This window comes from Malurus melanocephalus, unplaced genomic scaffold, assembly GCF_030028575.1.
Source record: "Malurus melanocephalus ecotype Western Australia unplaced genomic scaffold, MMel_1.1 scaffold_254, whole genome shotgun sequence".
NCBI lineage: Eukaryota > Metazoa > Chordata > Aves > Passeriformes > Maluridae > Malurus > Malurus melanocephalus.
Window position 1 is genome coordinate 940542 of NW_026623486.1, and position 20879 is coordinate 961420.

Genomic DNA, 20879 nt, shown 5'->3' on the forward strand with positions numbered 1-20879 from the left:
TTTTTTTTTTTGTACAAGGCCTTAATGACCGTTTACACGTGAGGGAAGAGAATGAACCAGACGGTTCACTAGCAGTGGCTTCCGCGGGTGGGTGGTGCTGGCACCAACAACTGCGCCTTACCCGTCATGCACGCGGCAGCCTAATTTGTGCAGGGATAGGCAATTGCAGTGTTGAAATCGTGCTGGAGATGGAAGGCAAGCGGTGAGRAGGTTGGGTTTTCTGTACAGCACTGCCCACTAGAGTGTTTTGTTTTCTTACAGAGTTCGAATAAAGATATTTTGTGTCCTGGAAGAATGAAAATCAGAGCAGTTTTCTGCTAGGATAGCCTGCACCACCCTGTATTAATTACCACRTATTAGACTAATCATGGAGTGTAAAGTTTCCAACTGTCTGCAACAGCAAGGAGTTCATCTGTATCTTATTGAGAGGTTTCATTGGTGCTTTAAAATCTGCTATTTTAACCTATATGAAAGTATAGAAAAAGTGAAAATGGTCAAGATATTTCAGTCAAAAGGGCCTCAGAGAACAGGCTTTAACAGTGGCTAAATTAACTTTTACTGAAATAGTATATGTTGCCCGTATCGACCTTGATTCTGGATCTGGTTCTGATGAAAGGAATAGTGGTACCTTCTTTTAGGGCCATGGGCAGTTGTAAAAGTTGCTCTGGCTTGGAATGCTGTTATCAGCAAAGATGTGGGGGCTTTCTCTTTTTAAAGATCATTGTTAGCTCCATTTTTTCTGATTAGATAATGTTGCTTAGGTTATCATGTTTAAAGTTTTGGTTTTTTCCTAGTTGGACTCATAAAATATATGGCAAAAATCCATTATAACAGAATATATAGGTTTGTGGACAATTATGCTTTCTTCCTGATGGGTGATTTGTGCAGTAAGATGTATGATTTTTGGTTTTTACACTTACTTTGCCTTAGAATATAAGGCTTGTAAATAAAACATTTTTATTTCATTAGTTCTATATAATGTCTTGATTGCATGCAGGACTACAGTGCTTCTAAAATCAGAAAAGTAACTGTACGCATATTTGAAAAAGGAAATTTACTTGTTCATAAGTTGTAATCTCTGAAAATCTTTGTCTGTAAAGCTCTATACATTGTAATTCTAAAGAGTTAGTTTAGGTGCTTAGTTATTCAGAAGTAAAGTGCTTGAAAAATCCTCTCYAAGAACTGATACTTCAATTTTTTACAGTTGCATCACTCTAGCTTTTTTTAATAGGTGTAATTTGGAAAATAAAAGACTGTATGCTATGTAATTTATTAATATGTGTCTGAYAGTTTCTGAGGAGTGCTGAGGTAGAGGAACGGTTGAGGTTTTTATTGTCATTAACTCCAGTGGTACGAAAAGTCTCTGCCTGCTATGATACTTGATTTGATCCTCCCAAGTGTCAGCAGAAGAGAGGAGGGGCTGCTGAAAAAACAGTGCTGGTCAGAAAAAAGGAAAGTCCCTTCTGGAAATTTGGCTGGACTTACTCCTACTCATTTATATTGATAAAGTTAAGTGAAAGCAGTGCTATACACATTTCTGCACATGTAACTCACATACTTCGTTCAAATTGAGGGGAGCTCTGCCATCGTKGATAGGTAGGGAAGAACAGACTGTTTTAAGGAGTGGTTGTAGGGTTCAGTGGGAAGCTGAGGCAGCCATTTTGTTGTTACTGTACTACTGTGATTGAGGACAAAGACARACAGGTTCAAATTCACTGTTGTAGTGTAGGATTTGAGTGGGTTCTAAAGAATAAGTAACTTTAATGAAAGTCAAATGGGATTCTTCCTGTAAGTCAATGAGGATAAGCAGGAAAACTAGTTCTAGCTATTGTGTGCCATAGTTGTGCTTAAATACAAGTGTAGTTAATTTATGCATGTGGCAATGTCACAATTTTTTTAGGTCATATCAATGTATGAGTGACTTTGAAACACCAGAGTATTTTCACTTTGCTTTATTAGAATTTTCTTTCTTCTTGGGGACACTGCTTGAGTTTCTCAGAAAAGAACTGATTAATGGAAGTTTAAACRGATTTTCTGTCTCTTTCAACTAGGCATACAGAAAACTGGCCAAGGAATACCATCCTGATAAGAATCCAAATGCAGGGGACAAAGTAAGAACAACTTGCTGATCTTTTTTTTTTAAATATCTTAAGTTTGCTTTTACAGTAGCATCTAAGGAACTGAATCCAGGTGTTAGCAGCTTGCTGTTCAAATTGTTCAAAAATAGTAACTGTGAGGGGTAACCCTGTCTGGTCAACTTCTCCCCARTCTCAAAATCTGCCAGTGTACCACATGACAAAATGCAGCAGTTGGCTGAGTCAAATTGGTTGAGAAGGTAACTGAGGAAAAAACTGCCTCTCATTTGCTGAAATAATGTCAGCTGGCGTTGACATCTATGTAGGTATGTGAAAAAGATTGTAATTTTTTTAAGTTTTTCCAACATGGAAAAAWGTATGTGTAGAGGTTCTTAAAACTGCTGCAGCATAAACCAAATTACATATGTGGGAAGGTTGAATTAGATTTGTTATGCTAAGGGCAATTTTAAAATTGTCAATTAAGTTGACTGAGCTGATTAACAAAATTGAAATTCTGATGGCTGCTTAGAGTTTAGCAGWGATGTCTGTGAAAAGATACTAATTTGCCATAGAGCCAAATACATTAATATGTGTTTCAKTAAGCTACATAGTTGTTAGTGTATTTTAACTGCCCAACATCTTGAAGTCTGTGCTGTTAGTATGTAACYGTTGGGTATGCTGCCTTTTGGCTTMTGCAGGTTGTGTACCTGRGTGTTTTCTTYGGTTGGATGGCTTTTTTTATTTGCAAGAAGTATGTCTTATGCTAGTAAAGAACAAGGTCAGCCAAGTTTTCAGTAAAATGTCTTATTTTATGGTAAGATGTAGCATAACTAAGCCCAAGTCTGTGACTTGAGTCCTGCTTAGTACAAGCCATGTTAGAATGAGGGTGGAAAAGGGTCGCATTGTGTACTTTCTTAATTGATGGGTGTTCATGTTGGGGGAGAAACCAGTAAAATTCTGCCTTGMAATTTTAAATTATCATGCACTGTTTTGATTCTATTCCTCTTCTAGTTCAAAGAAATAAGCTTTGCCTATGAAGTATTGTCAAATCCTGAGAAACGTGAGTTGTATGATAGATATGGAGAGCAGGGGCTCCGAGAAGGGAGYGGAAGCAGTGGAATGGACGATATTTTCTCCCATATCTTTGGTGGTGGATTGTTCAATTTCATGGGTGGACAGAGTAGAAGTCGCAATGGTAGAAGAAGAGGAGAAGATATGATGCATCCACTCAAGTGAGTATCTTGGTGCTGCAACTTGTTGTTTGAAGCTTTCATGACCAATATGTGATGCTGCTGGTTTCTGTTTTGATATGCTTCTCAGTTGAGACCCTCTGCAGTCTGCATTACTTTTGAGACCTGCATGTTGTGTGTAGAGCAGGGACCRGTCCTCTGGAGTTACTTTACATGGTTGGTTAATGTAGAGACTACCAAATATTTGCCAGGTTATTTGAATGTGTGTACTCTGTTAGCTTTGTTTTGCTCCTTAATTGTGTTAGGTAGTTTTAATCTGAAAAAAGGCTTCAACAGCCAAGTATTGCTCACTAGGCAGATTCTTGGGAAGGTGGAGGTGCTCTGGAAAGACTTGCATTCATAGTGCAGTGCCAGCTGGAACTATGCWTGGACCTCATAATTAATAGAAAAGTGTGTGTGGCAGCTTTGGTTTTGGTTTTGTTTTTTTTTTTTGTCAAAACCATTCTTGAATATCACATCTAATTGTGTTTTGTAGATCTCTTCTTGCAGTCATGGCTGGCATTTTGCCTGCTGAGCAGGTCCTTTTTAAGAACTTCAGTTAAGCAATATCTTTCCTGTGGTTGGCAAACTGAGCTTAGTAAAGTCTGTTTAATTTCACATGCTTGCTTAGTTTAGTAGACAGTACTGCATGGTATATTATTATGAGCTTTGATTTTGTTGTTATTTGTAAATACTGATGCCAGGTAACCTTTTCTCAATACATTGAGTTGAAATTTCTAGCCACTAATAAACCCTTTTAGGAGAAACATTAAAAAATTAAGTGGCCTTGGGGACATGCTAACCCTTTCCCACTAAACTCTCTTGTGTAGAAAACCCAATACAGTAGTAAGTATTCTACATGTGTTCTTATATGTTTATGCCATAAATATTGCCTAGACTGTTTGCAAACGTTGTTTCTCACCTGCCTGGTAGGATTAAAAATAATAATTAATTATGACTGTATAATAACACTATAAGATTCTAGATAAGCTTGTTTCCTGTTGAGAAACACAACCAATTCTCTAGTTTCTTTTGATTAAATTACAGTTTTTCTCTGGCACTRTGTTCAGATTTACAAATGTATATTGATATGTATGGAATTCTTTTTCAGCAACTCTTCGTGAAAGCCAAAATGGTGCTTTAAAATCCTATTTTGATAGCAGATTTAGTCTTTAGGAATATCTTGAGGGTTTTTTGTTGTTTTGTTGTTGGGTTTTTTTTTTTGTTTCTAATTTGTTCTAGGCAAGTATTTATATGGCATGGGGAAAGTAAGTYGTTAAATGATAACCCAGGAGAAATGCTTTATTTTGTAGAGTCTCTTTAGAAGATCTGTATAATGGAAAGACAACTAAACTACAACTTAGCAAGAATGTCCTTTGTAGTGCATGTAATGGGTAAGTTTGTTTGTATTTTTGAGTTCTCTGGTTGCTTTGTTGGCAACTAATGTAATGAAGGATCTCCTGTGTCAGATCTTTATCAGTATTTGATTTACTGGAGCCTGCTTTCAGACCAGCAAATTGTTGAACTTGAATGATGCTGTTGATGGAACTGGAACTATTCAAGGGCTTTGTGTGGGGGAAGGGTGGGAGAGCAGAGAACCTAATTGTAATTGGCAGTGCAGTTGGGCATGTAGGCATGTTAACCTACTGATGGAGGGGCTTTCTGCTTGTACCCTTCTGAGGAACTCGCTTTTGATGCAACTGGTGCTTTGTGCTGTAGGCAGGGAGGGAAGGCTGGCTCCGTTCAGAAGTGCAACGCCTGCCGGGGCCGGGGCGTGCGCATCATGATCCGACAGCTGGCCCCGGGGATGGTGCAGCAGATGCAGTCCGTGTGCTCCGACTGCAATGGAGAAGGTAGGCCAGGCTCTGCTCTGTTACTAAATGTGCCTGCTTGGATCCAGCCTCCTGCGTAAATCTCAGGAGGAACTTATCCAGGACAGTTCTGCCCTTACCCAGTCAGCTGCATCTCACTCTGGTGTCAGCATGGAGAAATCATTTCACTCACAACAGCAGCAAGATTTACAGTGGTTAATGTACTGAAAAGTAGCCTAGAAGCTCAAACAGTATGCAGTGRTCATCTTTAAAAACACTTGCATGTGATTAGTACTTACTGCTATTATGTTAAMGTAAAAACCCAATATTGTGTTTGTTTAGGAGCTGTTCATCTTTACATCTCCTCATAACCAAGGACAGTTGTAGGTTAAAGTGGAAACCTATGGTTGAATTTTTAACTTCTTCAAATTAAGCTGTTATCTTTGACTGAATTGGTTCTGTTTGGGGGGAACAAGTTCAGCACTTCATGCGATTTCTTTYTGGATCTTCTGCAGTTGGCAGGGTAGTAACATCACCTTGTGGATGATTTTACTTGTCACAACACCCAAGCTACAAAGAGTTGTGTTTTGTGACTAGTCAAAACATTTCATAAATGATGTTATTAACATTTCRTACGCCTAACCTACATATTTTGCAGTTTGAACTGCATCATAATGTTATGCTTTGTTTCACAAAGGTGGTTTAAGCTGAGGCTTAATATTTTAAGTCARGTGCATCTGCTTGTGGCACTTAGTACTGAAATTTTACAGTCCATGTGCCCTAATGCTTTGTTTACTGTGTATAAAGACAAGCTCACTGGAAAAATAAAGGTGAGGTAGAACATAGCATTGAAGCCATTTTGGATTGTCATCCTTCAGTTTGTGAAAACAGTAATTACCTTTGTAGGGGTGAATCTGATGTGACCAGCTCTCTTCCCATATTTCTGTATGCGAGACTCTCCTGTTGTGCTGGCTGCATTTACTCAGTAATGTGTCGTGGGGATGTACAGGGAGATGRGGCAGTCAGGGAACTTGCTTGTTTTTCTCCCTTCCCCCTGTCCCAGCTAGGGTAAATGAAGCCTGCATTTCCACTTGTGAGGAATTCATAAAGCAACATCTAAATCACTACTTGTGTTGCAGAAATTCTTCAGTTTGTTTTCAAATAGTTTTTCTTGCGAATTGGATGCAACTATGTCAAAATCTCTGAACTCAAAATTTGTCTTTATTTAGGTGAAGTAATTAATGAAAAAGACCGCTGTAAAAAATGTGAAGGGAAGAAGGTGATCAAAGAGGTGAAAATACTTGAAGTCCATGTAGATAAAGGCATGAAACATGGGCAAAGAATTACATTCAGTGGAGAAGCAGATCAGGCTCCCGGTGTGGAACCAGGCGATATTGTCCTTTTACTCCAAGAGAAGGAGAATGAGGTAATGCTTTTGAGTTTATCTTTTAAATGCCTTTTGTTCCAGTTGTTAATATTTAAGTTATATAGATGGTCATTCATTTAAAGTAATTGATACAGTTGCAGCTCTGGGAGAGATGGTGAATGGCTTTTAATAGATTTATGGTGTGTAATGTGGCTTTCATGGTGAGCCAGAAAAGACTGAGCAAGCCAGAGGGCAGGCAGCTTCTGGTGCCTCCTAATRCTAATAAGAGGTAGCTTTCTCAGATAAGCTCAGATTGACTTTGATACAGTAGATGCAGTGAAGAGCCGTTCAGGATGTTAACTTTAATCTGCTTTGCTTGTGACACTAACAAAATGCTAAGTTTTGCTTTTTTACATGTCTTGTGACATGGCAGGGAACTCCTGATAAAATCCCCAGATGGTGCTTTCTGTGTCTGCTACAGTGGGTCTGAAAAAAAGCACAAAATGGTGATGGTGCTGATTCACTTAACAAAACAAGCATTATTATTTTATACTGGTTTGTTAAGACTTACTGTATTCTGGCCTATATTCAGTGCACTTTGGAATGAAATACTGCAATTTATCATCTGTTAAAACTCATGTAGGGCAGAGTTGAGGTGACTGCTCCCTTTTTAATTCTSTTGTTCAAAAAGAATGCCAGGTATTGCTATGATGCATAAGAAATTGTTTGTTTGTTACACTTGAGGGGGGGCTTTTCTTTTGTGACAGGATAGCATGGGGTACAAAATTTCAACTCCAGTCATAYATTAAGGATATAATGTTGGTTGTCTGATAATTAGGTACTTTGTAAGCTTTTCAGTGCTTTGTCAGGGACTGCTAATCTGTCAGTCTGTACTTTGTYCTAGTGAGGAAAACTAGATAGACTTTGTGTTCTTAAATTTCCCTTTAGATGGGACTCATGTTCTGCCAGTGGATAAATTTTAAGATTTAGTCTGATTAAGAATCCTGAGTTATGTAGCTTAAACATCACTTCTGACAGCTGTGGACTAAGTGATCAAAGTCCTGCTGTAGGTCAAGGCAGCTAAAGCAGATAGGCATGAGGACAAGAGCTGAGAAACAAAGATGTGGTTTATATACTCTAGTGCAGAGGAAATAGTGTCAAATTGCTGCAAGTTTTGTTTATAGATTGCTTGTGTGGAAGATGTTGGGGGTGAAAGAACAGTGCTGCTGTACATACTTGTTTTAATTTGAACCTTACCTCAGTGTGTGGTGTGGTTTGCTTATCTTGGATGRTACTTGGTCAGGCACAAACTTCCCAAGGATGTTAAGGTGTTTGAATTAACAGAATTAAGTTCACTTCATACAAAGGCTGTTGCTCTGACATTGAATTTTAATATTTTATTAATATTTATGAATATTACATTAATATATTCAATATTTATAAATATTGAATTTTAAKAATAGATAATAATGAAATCTCAATAATGAGTCTGATGGAGTTGTGATTATAGTAGTAGAAAGGATACCTATTTTGTTTTGCAGGTGTTCCAGCGGGATGTGAATGATTTGCATATGACACACAAGATTGGACTTGTTGAAGCACTGTGTGGATTTCAGTTCACATTTAAGCACCTTGATGGACGTCAGATTGTGGTTAAATATCCTCCTGGAAAAGTAATTGAACCAGGTAAACTTGACTTAATAAGGATTTCTTTGATAATGCTTTTGTGCTTCTTAGACACTTAATCCCACCCTTGTTGTCCTGTTAACTGAACCTAGGCTGGGGAAACCTAAGAATTGTATGGAGAGAGAATGGTTTTACAGTAGCACTCTCCAGCCTACTTCTCTTTGAATTCCAGGTTGTGTTCGTGTAGTCAGAGGTGAAGGAATGCCACAGTATCGCAATCCTTTTGAGAAGGGGGATCTCTACATTAAATTTGATGTTCAGTTTCCTGAAAATAACTGGATTAGCCCAGAAAAGCTTTCAGTAAGTAGTTTTTCAAGCATAAATGTGGTGTCTTATTTGACAGTGTGTGAACAGCCTAAATTGTACCTCATGGGCTTGTTTTCGCTGCTTAAATTTAGATTCAAGTAAAGTTCTTTTAACCTTTTTTATGGGCGATGTGCTACTTGGAAATAGCCCTTGGAATACGAATTTATGGAAGCTGTGTTTAAGAGCTGGGCAGATGGTACACACAGACAGGGCAGGAGGGAGAATCTTTCTGTTGCTGTATGATAAGTTTACACAGTGCAACTGTATTTACTGATTGCACTTTTGGTTGATGATACGTGGAGCTCTGGCTTTCTTTAAGTGGTGTCTTCCAGTTGATAGAAATATTTTCAAATTACTCTGCAGCTCAAGGGCTTTCATCAGCATAGACTTCTAAACCTGCTCTTAGAAGTTGCAGGAAAGTGGTAATTTAGTTTAGCAGTTGTAGATGCAATACTGAATGCATTTCTTTCTTTGGGGCAGGAACTTGAAGATCTTCTGCCAGCTAGACCAGAATTTCCCAATGTAATTGGTGATGCAGAAGAGGTAGATCTTCAAGAATTTGATACCACTCGTGGTTCAGGTGGTGGCCAGAGACGTGAAGCTTATAATGATAGTTCTGATGAAGAAAGCAGCCATCATGGACCTGGGGTACAGTGTGCCCACCAGTAAACATTTGTCTAAAAAGTTGCACAAGGATTTTCTTTCAAATTTTGCCTGACTTGTTTTCAACAATCCAGCTGGATTGTATAAGTAATCCAGACGAACCAATGGACATCTATTGCTGTATGTGTAACTTTTAAATTGGTCTATAGTATCTACAGAGTGTAATTTAAACTAACCACAAGCTTACATCTTCATTTTGACTGTGTAGCAGAATAAAGCACTTGAAAGGAAGACGAGACTCCTTTTCACATGGGTTTTAAGTTTGTCCTCGTATCTGTGCTTGATTTTTACCAGTTTTGTGTAGATTTTAAGTTTCATATTTTAAATTCAAATTCTACATTGTAAAGTTTGTGTACAATTTGTCCTGAGGCTTGGTATTTGGCTGCACCTGCATAAGCTGCTACAAGTAGAATCAAGAATTTCATAGCCTGTATCTATCATCTAGATGCATGGTAAATGGGCTTTGCACATAATGGGTTTAGAGCAGACTGGGAACAATGAAAGACTAAATTAGAAGTGGTTGTAAGTTTTTTCTACCATCTTGTGAACGGTTTCTGAAATGAAATAAAAGCAGTTGGTGTATAATATATTTCTTTTGCCTTGTAACTCTTACTTTTCCAGTGGCTTTAACTAGTCTGTGTATGAAAAGACTATGTAGATGGTAGATATTTTATAAACRCAGAGAGGCTGAAGCTGCTTTAAGACTAGGTGAAGGTTAGATAACAGTTGTGTGCCACATTCAGGTCTCTTCCTGAAATGAGAGATGACTAAATGGGCACAGCGAAGGCTGCAGCCATGTCCCCTTTGTGAGAGCAAAACACAAGGATATCTGAATTCAGTCTAAAGATAACAAACCCGTAAATGGGGAATGATTAAATTCTGAAATAATGGTGTCTTTCTCTTAGCCTTTGAATCCTATTCAAAGCCTGATTCAGCCTCACTTCCTAGAGAAATGTTTCCAGTGTAAAAAAAAAAAAAAAAAATAACCTGGAAACATAGTAAATGTAGATGGTTTTGTTACTTTTCTAGTAGTTTGCACTTTGGTTTAAGTATGAAGATATTAAGTTCTCCAGCTTCAGTTATATTTCTTTTAATTGGCAAAAATGCCAGAACAAAGCAAAAATGTGACCTTAACTAARGGACTATTGTGCATGAACAGTGTTGGGTTGGTAAGCTGCCTCTAAAGCAAGATTTCTCTCCTGCTTAAGTGAGAAAGTTGAAGCTCTTCTTTACAAATCTGAAGTGTGACTTGTTTAGTTATTTCTCTGATAGTTGTTGACACTTATTAATGAGGTTGGAGGGACAAACTCCAAGGGTTTCAATGTGCTTGGGTAGGCATTGGCATTTGAGTGTTGCTGAACATCCTTGTTATAGACTCTAAAAATGAAGCAAAAATAAATACTGTTTGATCTGTATTTCAGTATTGACTTACGATGTGGCATTCTCTAGTTGGTCTTTTATTTTAGTTTATTTAAACTTGGGGTTGCTTTTTGCAMAGCCATGGTTACATGGTGATCCTTTCTCCTGACTGATGTCTCCAGGGAGTCAGTCCTAACCTGTATGTTTAAACAATTACAACACTTTCTTCTGCTTTTAAGTMCTTGTAAAATAGAGTCACGCTCTAAACCTTTAATCCCCATTCAGATTGTTTTTTTGAGGGGGAAGAAAGGAAGGGATTCCTTTTCAGACAGTTGAAGTGAAGGGGTGGAGGAAGAGTTGATCACTGTAGGATAGTTGTGCTTTAGTCCTGAGCTGGCATTAATTTGGGCTCCTGCCAGCAGCACCTTTCCATGACTGCCTTCAGAGTTGTCCTTATCACAGGTGTCTCCCTTTACCGAGTTGTGTGGAAGAAYAACTCACACATTCTCCATCTGCCCTGTCTTGGTTTCAATGTTTTAACTTGTAAGTAATATACTACTAGTTACTAWTGCTTGAGTAGTTTACTGATGAAATTAAATTCTTAGCTGGACTTTAAATGGACTAATTGGAGTGTCCTGTGAATAATCAAATATTAGTTGAGGGTTCCCAGTAATACACAGCTGCAATTTAGGTACTTGTGTTAGATGTGCTACTATAAACAAAGGAGTATTCTAAGAGGGGGGGTGGAGGAAGAAGACCTCCATTAGAAGCATGTATTAGAACCATTTCTAACTGATACTTTTTGTATCTTGAGTACTGGGCTCAAGAAGCAGAAAGGAAAAAGCTGCCTGTATTTTCTGGTGAYTAAGTGGGAGTACAGTTTTAATCTAGTTTTAATAATATTTTATTTCCTTTACCACATCACCCATACTCTGAAAACTTTTTTCTCCTGATTTGAAACGTCCAACCTTTGTTTTTTAAGCAAAGAGTGGAAGCAGAAGAGAAGGAAAAATTAAGCTAAATTTCCTTCTTAAACAAATGTTTTCGTTTCAAGATTGTAGCAGTCTTTCATACCACCCTTTACTGTGGTGGAAACATTTTAACTGTAATTGCCACTGTCAGAGTAAAAGCTAYCTTTGTCCTCAAGTTCTGAGGCGAAGTGACTGCTGGACTGGCATCTTCATCTGGAAAGATTTTTAAAAGTCACCCCTGCAAGTAGAAGGTAGGAAGGCATGAGAAAACCATCTTGTTCCACCCAATGGCAGGGACACCTTCCACCATCTCAGGTTGCTCCAAGCCCCATCCAGCCTGGCCTTGGTCACTTCCAGGATGGAGCAGCCACAGCTTCTCTGGGTGACTTGTGCTGGGGCCTCACCACMCTCACAGGGAAGAATTTCTTCCTAACAYCTAATCTAAAATCCACCCTCCTTTGCTTTAAGGCCATTGCCCCTTATCCAGTCACACCCTGCTCTTGTAAAAAGTCCTTCTCTAGCCTTCTCATGAGCTACCTCTAACAACTGGAAAGTGCCACGAGGTCTCTCCAGAGCTTCTCAAGGCTGAAAACTCTCAGCCTGTCTTCACAGGAGTGATGTTCCAGGCCTCTGATCATCTTCATGTCCTTCATCTGGACTTGSTCCAACAGATCCATGTCCTCAAAAAGTACAGAATGTGGAGAATCTGGGTTGGTACCACAAATTCCAATAGTCTGTGTTACTACCTGTCATCTTGCATGTTACTGTGATGACATGACTATCACATCACAAAATTAGCAATACATTTTATTCCAGTGTTAGAYTCATATATGCTACCACATAACTAAAAATGTCTTAAGGTTATTAAAAAATGTACTTGAGTTTATTTGTGAGTTGAATATCAGAGTTAAACTTATTCCTATATACAGCCTCTTACTGTTCATTTAATGTGAACTTAGTTAAAATCTAACCTAAGCCTTTTATAAAGAAAAAGTAGCATTTTCTTCTGCTTTGGTATCCTTCATAACAGAAACTTAATAAGATACATCACATAATATAAAAGCTTACAAAAACATTTATTGGGCAGTATACAGCTTTATTAAGACATAATAGACAGAGTCTAAACACTTCGGAGACAGCAGGCCAGAGCTGTCACACATGTTCTGTAGTCACAAGACAGTTCCATTAACTTGGTTTAGGTGTGGCCTTTCCACATAGCACAGTCAGCTCACTCTGAGGGGGGAAAAATTCATTTTAGCTCAAGCTTCGCAAAGAACTTGGAAGAAGAAAGGTCACTAGTGCTAAAGCAAGCAGTGAGCACTCCCTCACTCCCCASTGTCTGTCTACAGCAGCAGGGCCATAACAAAAAACACCAAACAGCACCCAGACCTTTAGCTTGACTCAGCTGCACTGCTCTCAATACCTGCACAACTGTAAACTGGTTAACATCTTTCAKGTCTGGATAGATTTCTATGACTTCAAACAGTAGCCCAGTACCCTCATCTTCRGGGGAGTTGGGCAGTATGTGCTACAAAGTCTGGTTCCACTTCATTTTRCTTCAAAACCATTAAGACAGTTCCTGTTCAACTGCAGCAGAGAATTAGCAGGTGTATAGTTCTTACACAGTGAGAGCACAGAATAATAGATTATTTGAAGAATCTAAACTTAGCTGTAGCTTTGTCGGCCTTTGTGAATGAGAGATTAAGAGAATGACTGTTGGCTGACATGGTACAAGAGACACCAAGCCCAGCACAAGGGAGAGTTAATGCTCCTGTGGTACCTGAGGCTATCACCAAACAGCACATGTTTATTTTTACACATGATCCATGTGCAGCAGTTCTCCCCTCCCTCCAATGGATGCCAGCCAGTTTAGGCTTAAACTCCAAAGAGTTAAAGCCCTTAGAATTTGCATTCAGGACAGTATCTGGCATGAAAGCCTGGGACTAAGTGTCTGAACACACACATCTGCAAGCTTCCTAGTTCAAGCTTACCACCAAGTTATGAATGTGCTGTACTGTATCTTGATTTAGGAGTTGCACATCAATATTAYGGAGGTCTCCACCAGCTGTACAGAGTGTCTGCGTGTGAAGAAAAACAATTATAAGATTAAAAGTTTTTTCTTGTCTGCCCAGCTTCTCTGAAAATCATGTGCTCCCCTGTACACTGCAGAACTTCCACAAAGATTTTTCCTTTTGTTTAGCAGCATCTCATTCAGGAATAGCAAGAGCTATCACTATTTGCATTGATCAACTACTGTAAGTTGAAAATGTTTTAAAAAAAGAAAAAGATACCTGTCCATCAGCCAGGGGAATATTTACAAATGGAACACTTTTATGCTGGGGTACTGATTTACTTCTTTTTAACATGCCTTGAACTCTTCTACTGGTAGGTAAAGTTCKTGAGACAGTCTGTTGTAATCCAGCACTAGAATACAATGAAAATATTATTCTGAGTTAACTTTGTATGCTCTGCTGGAATTTTTCAAGCATGAAGCAAATGCAAGTAATAGGAAATACCCATAGGAGTAAAGCTGTGATGTTTAAATTTTTCTGTGTCTGCCAGTAGACTACAGAAATGAAGCCATCACTTGCAGGCACTGCTGGGTAATGTTTTATGACCCTGCCACTGCAGTAACCTTGTAAGCCTGTGACACAAGATGACATTTTGGCCACTCAGTAACAAGAATATCCACTCTCCAGTATCAGCAGTGAATGTTTACAGTTTTGGAAAGAGGAAACTTCATGCCTCGGGGCTTAAGATAAGACATGTGCTGTATCTGTCTGCTACAGAGGGAGATATCAATAAATACCAAGACTGCTATCTCTCAGAGGCACAGGTCATGCCTTATGCCATGCAGAATTCCTAACCTTTCATTGTACAATTGTTCTTACTCTACTAAAAAAAAAAGTGAGATATGGGTGTTCAGCACAGAAACAAGCCTCTGCCATTTAGAGCAGGCCAAAGTGAAACTGAGCCAATTACTGGTTCCAGGACCTATTTAAATTGTTCACCCCCTCACTTCAACTGATGATTTATGCCAAAACCAAACTCTGTAGTGTCTGAAGAATGATACTGAAAATCTTGTCTATTCCAGATGCAAAGAACTGATTATTGATATATTTTGTTGGGGGTTTTGTGGGGGTTGGTTTATTTTTAACACAGCAGTATTAATATTTTAATCAAGGTTGGGCTCTGAGAACAAGTTTGAGCAGTACACTTGTAGTCAATGAGAACAGAATTTATATACTCTAAAGAATTTTTTTTTTAAACTGACTTTGATAGGACATCAAATCCTGTGCCTCCATGAGAATGTAAGTTAACACCCACACCAAAGCAGGAGGTATAACTGGTTTGGCCTCCCTACTGTCAAATCTAGTGGCAGACAATGAAGATCTGTTACATCTAGATTGGTGATTAATTTCTAGATTGATAGCAATATATAATGTCTTGGTATTGAACAAAATTATTTATTAAAAATGAGCCAAAACCCCCTTACCTTTTAGCTCCATTTGGAGTGGCTTTGAGATTTGTGGCACTGCAAAGAGAAGAAAGAGACTTAACAGCCTTCTGMAAGCCACACTAGAAGAAAAGTAAACAGACACAAAAAAGTAGTTTCTGGTCTTGTGTTTTGTTGGGGGGGTTATTTTCTTGACTTATTATTTTTATTTATTTCCTTCTCATCTACTTCTAATATAGTTTTAGCTAGGATRAAGGTGAAGAGAGTGGATTAGAGAATGCTGAAGTGCCCCATGACAGGGATCTGGTGTGAAATACACATGTGAAAAAGCCCTCCTGAGGTAAACATGATGTAATGGGACCTAAAACCATACAAGAACAAAATAGTAATTTCTGTTACTAGGCAAGGGAGGGCTGCAGTACCCAAGCTGGGTGTTTATTACAAAACAATTCAGTAGTACTAGCAGAGCAAAGATGCTTTTCTTACRTGGTCTCTTCCATTAGTATTGTTTGGGAATCTATACTGATTCCCTAAGTTCAGAACTGTGCAGCATTCAGTCATACACATGCCTTCATCAGCTAGATGAATCTTTTTTGTTCAGGTTCACATCACCATAGTGCATCTCAGGTTATGGAAGAACCTTTATCAGATGTATTCCCATTGGGCTCAAATTTCAGCTACTTCATTTTAAAATAATTGTGTTCAGCACTCACAAATTCAGGTGAGTTAAATAAGCTATCAGAGGCCAGTCTTACCTTGAAAGAGAGTTCAGTTTGCCACTTAAACCAGAGGCCAATGAAACCAATGACCTGGTTTTGGAAATCTGAAAATTTACATGTAAGACTGCAGTTWAAAAAAGTGGAATTTGAAAGCAGAATAATAGATATTTGCAGGAAATAACACTGTAAAAATTCCCTGTTGAAAAAGGGTCGTTAAGCCCCATAGTGTTGCCTTTTCTATATATATATAAAATGCCAMATATGCATTCTAAAAGTTTATATAATGCCCAAACCTATTCGTTCCTACTGAAGTTCTGTAGAGCCAACCACCTGTCTAATATACACCCAACTTTGAAGCCCTTTTCCAGTAAAAGCCTGTAACTGTGCAGAATCTCTGCTATTTGCTATTATCTTGCAACATCAGGAAGAGCTACACTGCACACACAGACTGGGGTGATAAAACTAAAACACTTGATTTGGTTTAGAGGCAAGAATGCACCTCTCAGTTATAGAAAAGCATGGATTAAAACGTGAGGTTGCTTTAAAAAAAAAAAATTTTCAACGAAAAATGGTTCTTCATCCAAACTTACTGGCAAGTCAAGTGAGAATGACTAYGCCAGTACTTGCAAGCCTGTGTGAATTAGTAGAAGTGCAGATACCATATTTTCATTACAAAAATAATTTATTGTTTAGCCTTGCTTAACTTCAAATACGTTAAATTTAARACAACTGACTTTTCCAACAGAAAGCAGAGCACTGGCCTGCCTGGTCATGGATCTTGCTGGGTTCATGGCAGGTCAGAACTGATTAAGCCCTTATGTTTTTTTTTAATAAAAACATTATAAACTTACTTTTTTAGATATTTTCTTTGTAGAACTATGCTTGGCATCTTCATATTCGACAATTGTAGTTACCTTAACTAGAAATTAGCAAGACAAAATAAAAATCTCATGAAGAGCACAAAACACCACTTCATCCTCATGTTTGAAGYCTGTTTCTCCCCCAACAGCTGTGGACCCCTTCTGCCATCCGATGTCACTCACCTGGGACACAGTCAAAGCAAACAATGTGTGCTCATCACAGACACTGGGACACACATGACAGTTTAAAGACCCCATATAATCTCTTAGCCCAGACAAATCAGAATTCCAAACCAATGATAATGTCATCCTGCTTGCATTTTGAGAATATGAAGAAAAATGGTATTTTTCTTACAAAGTTCAATGGGCAGAACATCAAGGGGAACCTGAGAAAAGAGGGSTGACCTTCCTAGCTCTCCTGCCTTAAATTTGTCAAGCCTTAAATTTGTGTTTTCTCACCATTTCCTCTTATAAATCCAAAGGACAGAAACTCTTTTCTCATGCTTCTAAGTACTTCAACAGTCGTATASGTCATGATCTTCCACACTGCATTCTGGGCTGGGGGATGGGTCTGTTATGCACTTTTCTCTCTTGTATTCTTCAAGCTTAACATTCACTTTGCAAATGCTTAGTTCAAATCACTTTTTAAAAATGAAATGTAAGAATCACAGGCAATATATTAATGAATTGACTTACCTTTTTTACTGTTGGTCCTCACCAGTTTGGGATTTGGCATGTCTTCCAGGGAGCAGTCAGTCTAAACAAAAAATGCTTGTCCAACAAGGGAAGGTCATCAGATTTTTCCCAGTAAATGCATATTTTGTTACAAAAGGCAGTGAACTAAAAGGGCATGAAAGCAACTGACAGGAAGTGGGATTGGCTAAACATCAGTTTATTTTTGTGGAAACATCTGAATTTCTTCCAGCAGATGACCCTGAAACTTTATGTAATCATAACAGCACCATGGATGGTTGTCTACTCTTTTCATATCATCTTCTATTTAAACACACAGCTGAACTAAATAATTTGTCTGAAATATTTACAGCAGGGAGAGAAAAATTCTATTCTGTAAACTGTGATAAAATCTGAAAACACACACTTACTGCTGCAGCAGCAAGAGCCACTTCCTCTCGTCCTTGCAAATCTGTAACTCAAGAAATGATAACTTATTTAGATACTATTGCATAATTTTTATCTTCAGATTCTTATCTCATGGGCTCAGAAACTGAAAGTAATTCAGTGGTTAAATAGGTAACCTTAAGTCAGCATATGTGTTGCTTTTGAACAAGATTCCAGTGTCATAGAACAGTCACTCTTACAAAACAACAATGAAAATCTAAGGCCATTTCAATCATTGAAAGAATCCTAGTGTAGTCAAACAGGATATCCCCTGGATTCAAAGAACCACCACAGGCACATATTGCCCTGCAGAAGGATAATGGTCTTARGCAGAAGTTTCTCAAGAAGGACAGCAAAACCCATACTCAGGCTTACAGTAAACTCAAGTTCTTCAAGAGTTTCAGGTTTGATCTCTGTGTGGCTCCTACAATTTCCAGCTGCAACGGAAATTCCAAGGACACCTGTTCTYATCAGAATATACATCTGATGCTGAGTGTTCACATCTTAAACCTCTGCATCAATAGGAATTAAACTTGTTTGCTCATCATCACAGATGAATGACAAGATGAGAAAGGCTCAGTAGATTTCAAACTCAAAAGACAAAATAATCTCTCTGTGGCTAAGGATGAGCAGATTTAGATTAAAAAAAAGGGTTCGGTTTTACACACAGAAAACACTAGATTTGTGATTATTTATTGTCTCTTCAGACTTTAAATAAGATTACTTAAGTGCAGTCATAACAGAAAGCTCCAGACTATATASACTGTCACCTACTAATTCTATATCGTGTGTTACACAGATCACTCTACTGAACAAGCGTGCTCAGCGAGCATCTGCAGGGTAACAGTGCGGCTGATCTGCTTAAATACCGAGCAGACAAAGCAAACCTTTCCATGAAAGCCACCACCAAGTTCCCAGGTTTTCTCCCGTAGCCCGGGGCACATCGCTGCCCGCACTCCCCGTGCACAGGGCCACGCACTCTCACCGAGAAACTCTTTCCTTTTCATTTTCCTGACGGCAGCCGGCATCTTCAGCAGCTCCACTGCGAACGCCTTCTCGGCTGTCTGCAAGAGCGAGTCGAGCTCTTTCTTCATCTCCTGGATGTGCTCCTTGGCTTTAAAACAAAACACGCTTTTATTGCCAAGCGTGTTGCATGTTTCCAAGCATAAGCATTGCAAGATCGCGCTATAAAAGAAACTCAAACCAGCGTTTTACACGGAGAAATCCGAGCCAGGAGTCGGAGCGCCTGGAGCCTCCCTCAGCCGCCAGCCCCTCAGCGAACGCGGACGCGGGACAGGCGGCCCTGCCCGAGGAGCGACCCCGACCCGGGGCTCTCCCGGCCCGGAGCCGCCGTTCCCTCCCCACCCCGAGCACCCCGGCCCTACCCTGCTGGTCGAAGTCGCTGAGGAACAGCGCGATGCGCTGGTCTTTCTTCTTCTGGGAGAGCGCGGYGCGCTGGTCCCTGTCCCGGGGCAGCGGCCCGCGGTCCGGCTCCACGCCCGAGTCGCTGCTGCGCGGCCGGCACGGCGCCTTYCCCGGAGCCATGGCCAGCAGCCGGGCCGTGCCGAGCCGTGCCCGCGGGCAGAGCCGTGCCCGCAGCCCGCCCACAGCGGGGCCCGCCCGACACTCCCCCGGGGCGGGCAGGGGCGGGGGACGAGCGAGCTGCGGGAGCCCCGGGCGCTGTCAAAGGCGTGAGGGGAGAGCGTGAGGGGACAGCGGGGTGTGGGGGTGCCCCGCCTCGGAGCTGCCTCAGGCGGGGCCAGACAGGGACAGAGCCGGCACATGTGGTGACAGGACAAGGAGAAATGGGTGCGAATTGAAAGGGGGGAAGCTGAGGTTAGATAATTGAAAGAAATTTTTCACTTCGAGGATGGTGAGACACTGAAACCACAGGGAGGTTGTGGATACCATAACCCTGGCAATGCTCAAAGCCAGCTTGGATAAGACCTCAGCAACCTGGCCTAGTGGGAGGTGACCCTGCCCATGGCGGGGGGGTTGGGACAAGCTGATCTTTAAGGTCCATTCCAACCCCTCAACATTCCATGTTTCTATGATTTTATGATGCTCGTGCCCTGTCAGGAGCTGGGCAGGTTCACATGTGTACACACACACATACACACATACACACACACACACATACACACATACACACATACACACACACACACACACAGACACACACACACACACACACACACACACACACACACGGTCGGGGTGGCACAAATCGCGCTGTTTTGTTCCCTGTTTGGAGCAGCCGCTGCAGCCTTGGAGCCTGGAGCAGGTGAGCGTTTCCATCCCCGGGGATTGTGACCAGGGGTGCCCGGGTGTGGGCCAGGCGGTGCTTGTGCTGCCAGCACCTCCGCAGGTGCTGCGAAGYCTCTGTGCTCGATAGGAAGGGCCCTGTTTCAGAGCTCAGCTTTGGGTTTAGCTGCTTTACTGCTGTTCAGTGTGCAGAACAYGCAGGGCTTCACACCTAACCAAGGGAATAACCTGCTCTGTCCGATGTAAATGGTTACGTGTTGTGCAAATTCTGATCAGGTAAGGACAGGATTTAATAAACATGTAATAACATGGYACATTAGAAAGGCGACACCAAATAYTGATTACATAAAAATATTCAAATCCATCTCATTAAAAGTAGAATTCCTTGCAAAATCTTATTATCTTGCATGTATCCAAATAAAAAAATACTATCAGGGATATGAGTATATTGGGTTTTGTATTCATTTGACCAAGGAACTATGTAAAAAGGCATTCAGATAATGTTTTAAAACACTCGTTTTCACATGGTGTACACTRCTCTTACACACTCTGAAGTGAGTAGCTCTTTCTGTATCATATGCATCTGGCCCATCTCCTGAGCCCGAAGGAACAACCTACGTCACTCAGAAAAAGCTGCAAAAAATCTGACTAACGATTCATAATATCAGCATTTTGTATCAGACCATGTTCTTATTTGTAAAACAAACAACAYACTCTTCTCCCAACTACCCACCCAAAAAAAAAACCCCTCCAAACAAACAGGTAAGTGTTTCTGTTCCAGAAAACACTCAGAATCCTTATATAAAGAAGAGAATATCCTAGTTTTGGGATACTTTTAGTGGTTCTGGCATATGCATATATGCTTAGGGAAGGAGGACAAATGGACTAAATTCCATTTTCTTTGAAATTACCAAACAAACACCACTTAAGTAACTCTGAAGTGTCACTGCAAAAAGACAAGATAGTGTTGCTCTGTAAATTTAATCTCCTATA

At 40.0% G+C, this 20879-nt stretch overlaps 2 protein-coding genes across 3 annotated transcripts in view; one reads left to right on the top strand and one right to left on the bottom strand.

The window, feature by feature from the left end:
- The window catches only part of DNAJA2 (DnaJ heat shock protein family (Hsp40) member A2), an 11478-nt gene extending 927 nt beyond the window's left edge, over nucleotides 1-10551 (top strand). The window contains exons 2-9 of the mRNA XM_057375658.1: nucleotides 2052-2111; nucleotides 3087-3307; nucleotides 4618-4698; nucleotides 5024-5157; nucleotides 6345-6541; nucleotides 8023-8167; nucleotides 8340-8467; nucleotides 8954-10551. Coding sequence (XP_057231641.1) covers nucleotides 2052-2111; nucleotides 3087-3307; nucleotides 4618-4698; nucleotides 5024-5157; nucleotides 6345-6541; nucleotides 8023-8167; nucleotides 8340-8467; nucleotides 8954-9142 — 1155 coding nt within the window. The 3' untranslated portion in view covers nucleotides 9143-10551. The remainder of the gene's footprint in view (nucleotides 1-2051; nucleotides 2112-3086; nucleotides 3308-4617; nucleotides 4699-5023; nucleotides 5158-6344; nucleotides 6542-8022; nucleotides 8168-8339; nucleotides 8468-8953) is intronic.
- A 733-nt stretch (nucleotides 10552-11284) lies between these two features.
- LOC130579100 (borealin-2-like) lies at nucleotides 11285-19712 on the bottom strand. Of its 2 annotated transcripts, none has more exons than XM_057375662.1 (10): nucleotides 19007-19712; nucleotides 18607-18735; nucleotides 17606-17646; nucleotides 17199-17259; nucleotides 16494-16561; nucleotides 15679-15746; nucleotides 14963-15001; nucleotides 13758-13890; nucleotides 13458-13544; nucleotides 11285-12146 (listed from the first exon to the last, which is right to left on the bottom strand). In XM_057375662.1, the coding sequence occupies exons 1-10, from the start codon at nucleotides 19164-19166 to the stop codon at nucleotides 12006-12008; spliced, it is 927 nt and encodes a 308-aa protein (XP_057231645.1). In that variant the 5' UTR covers nucleotides 19167-19712; the 3' UTR covers nucleotides 11285-12005. The 2 variants fall into 2 exon arrangements, with proteins under 2 accessions (XP_057231645.1, XP_057231646.1); XM_057375663.1 differs by lacking the exon at nucleotides 11285-12146 and adding an exon at nucleotides 12153-12699.
- Nucleotides 19713-20879: the final 1167 nt, after the last annotated feature.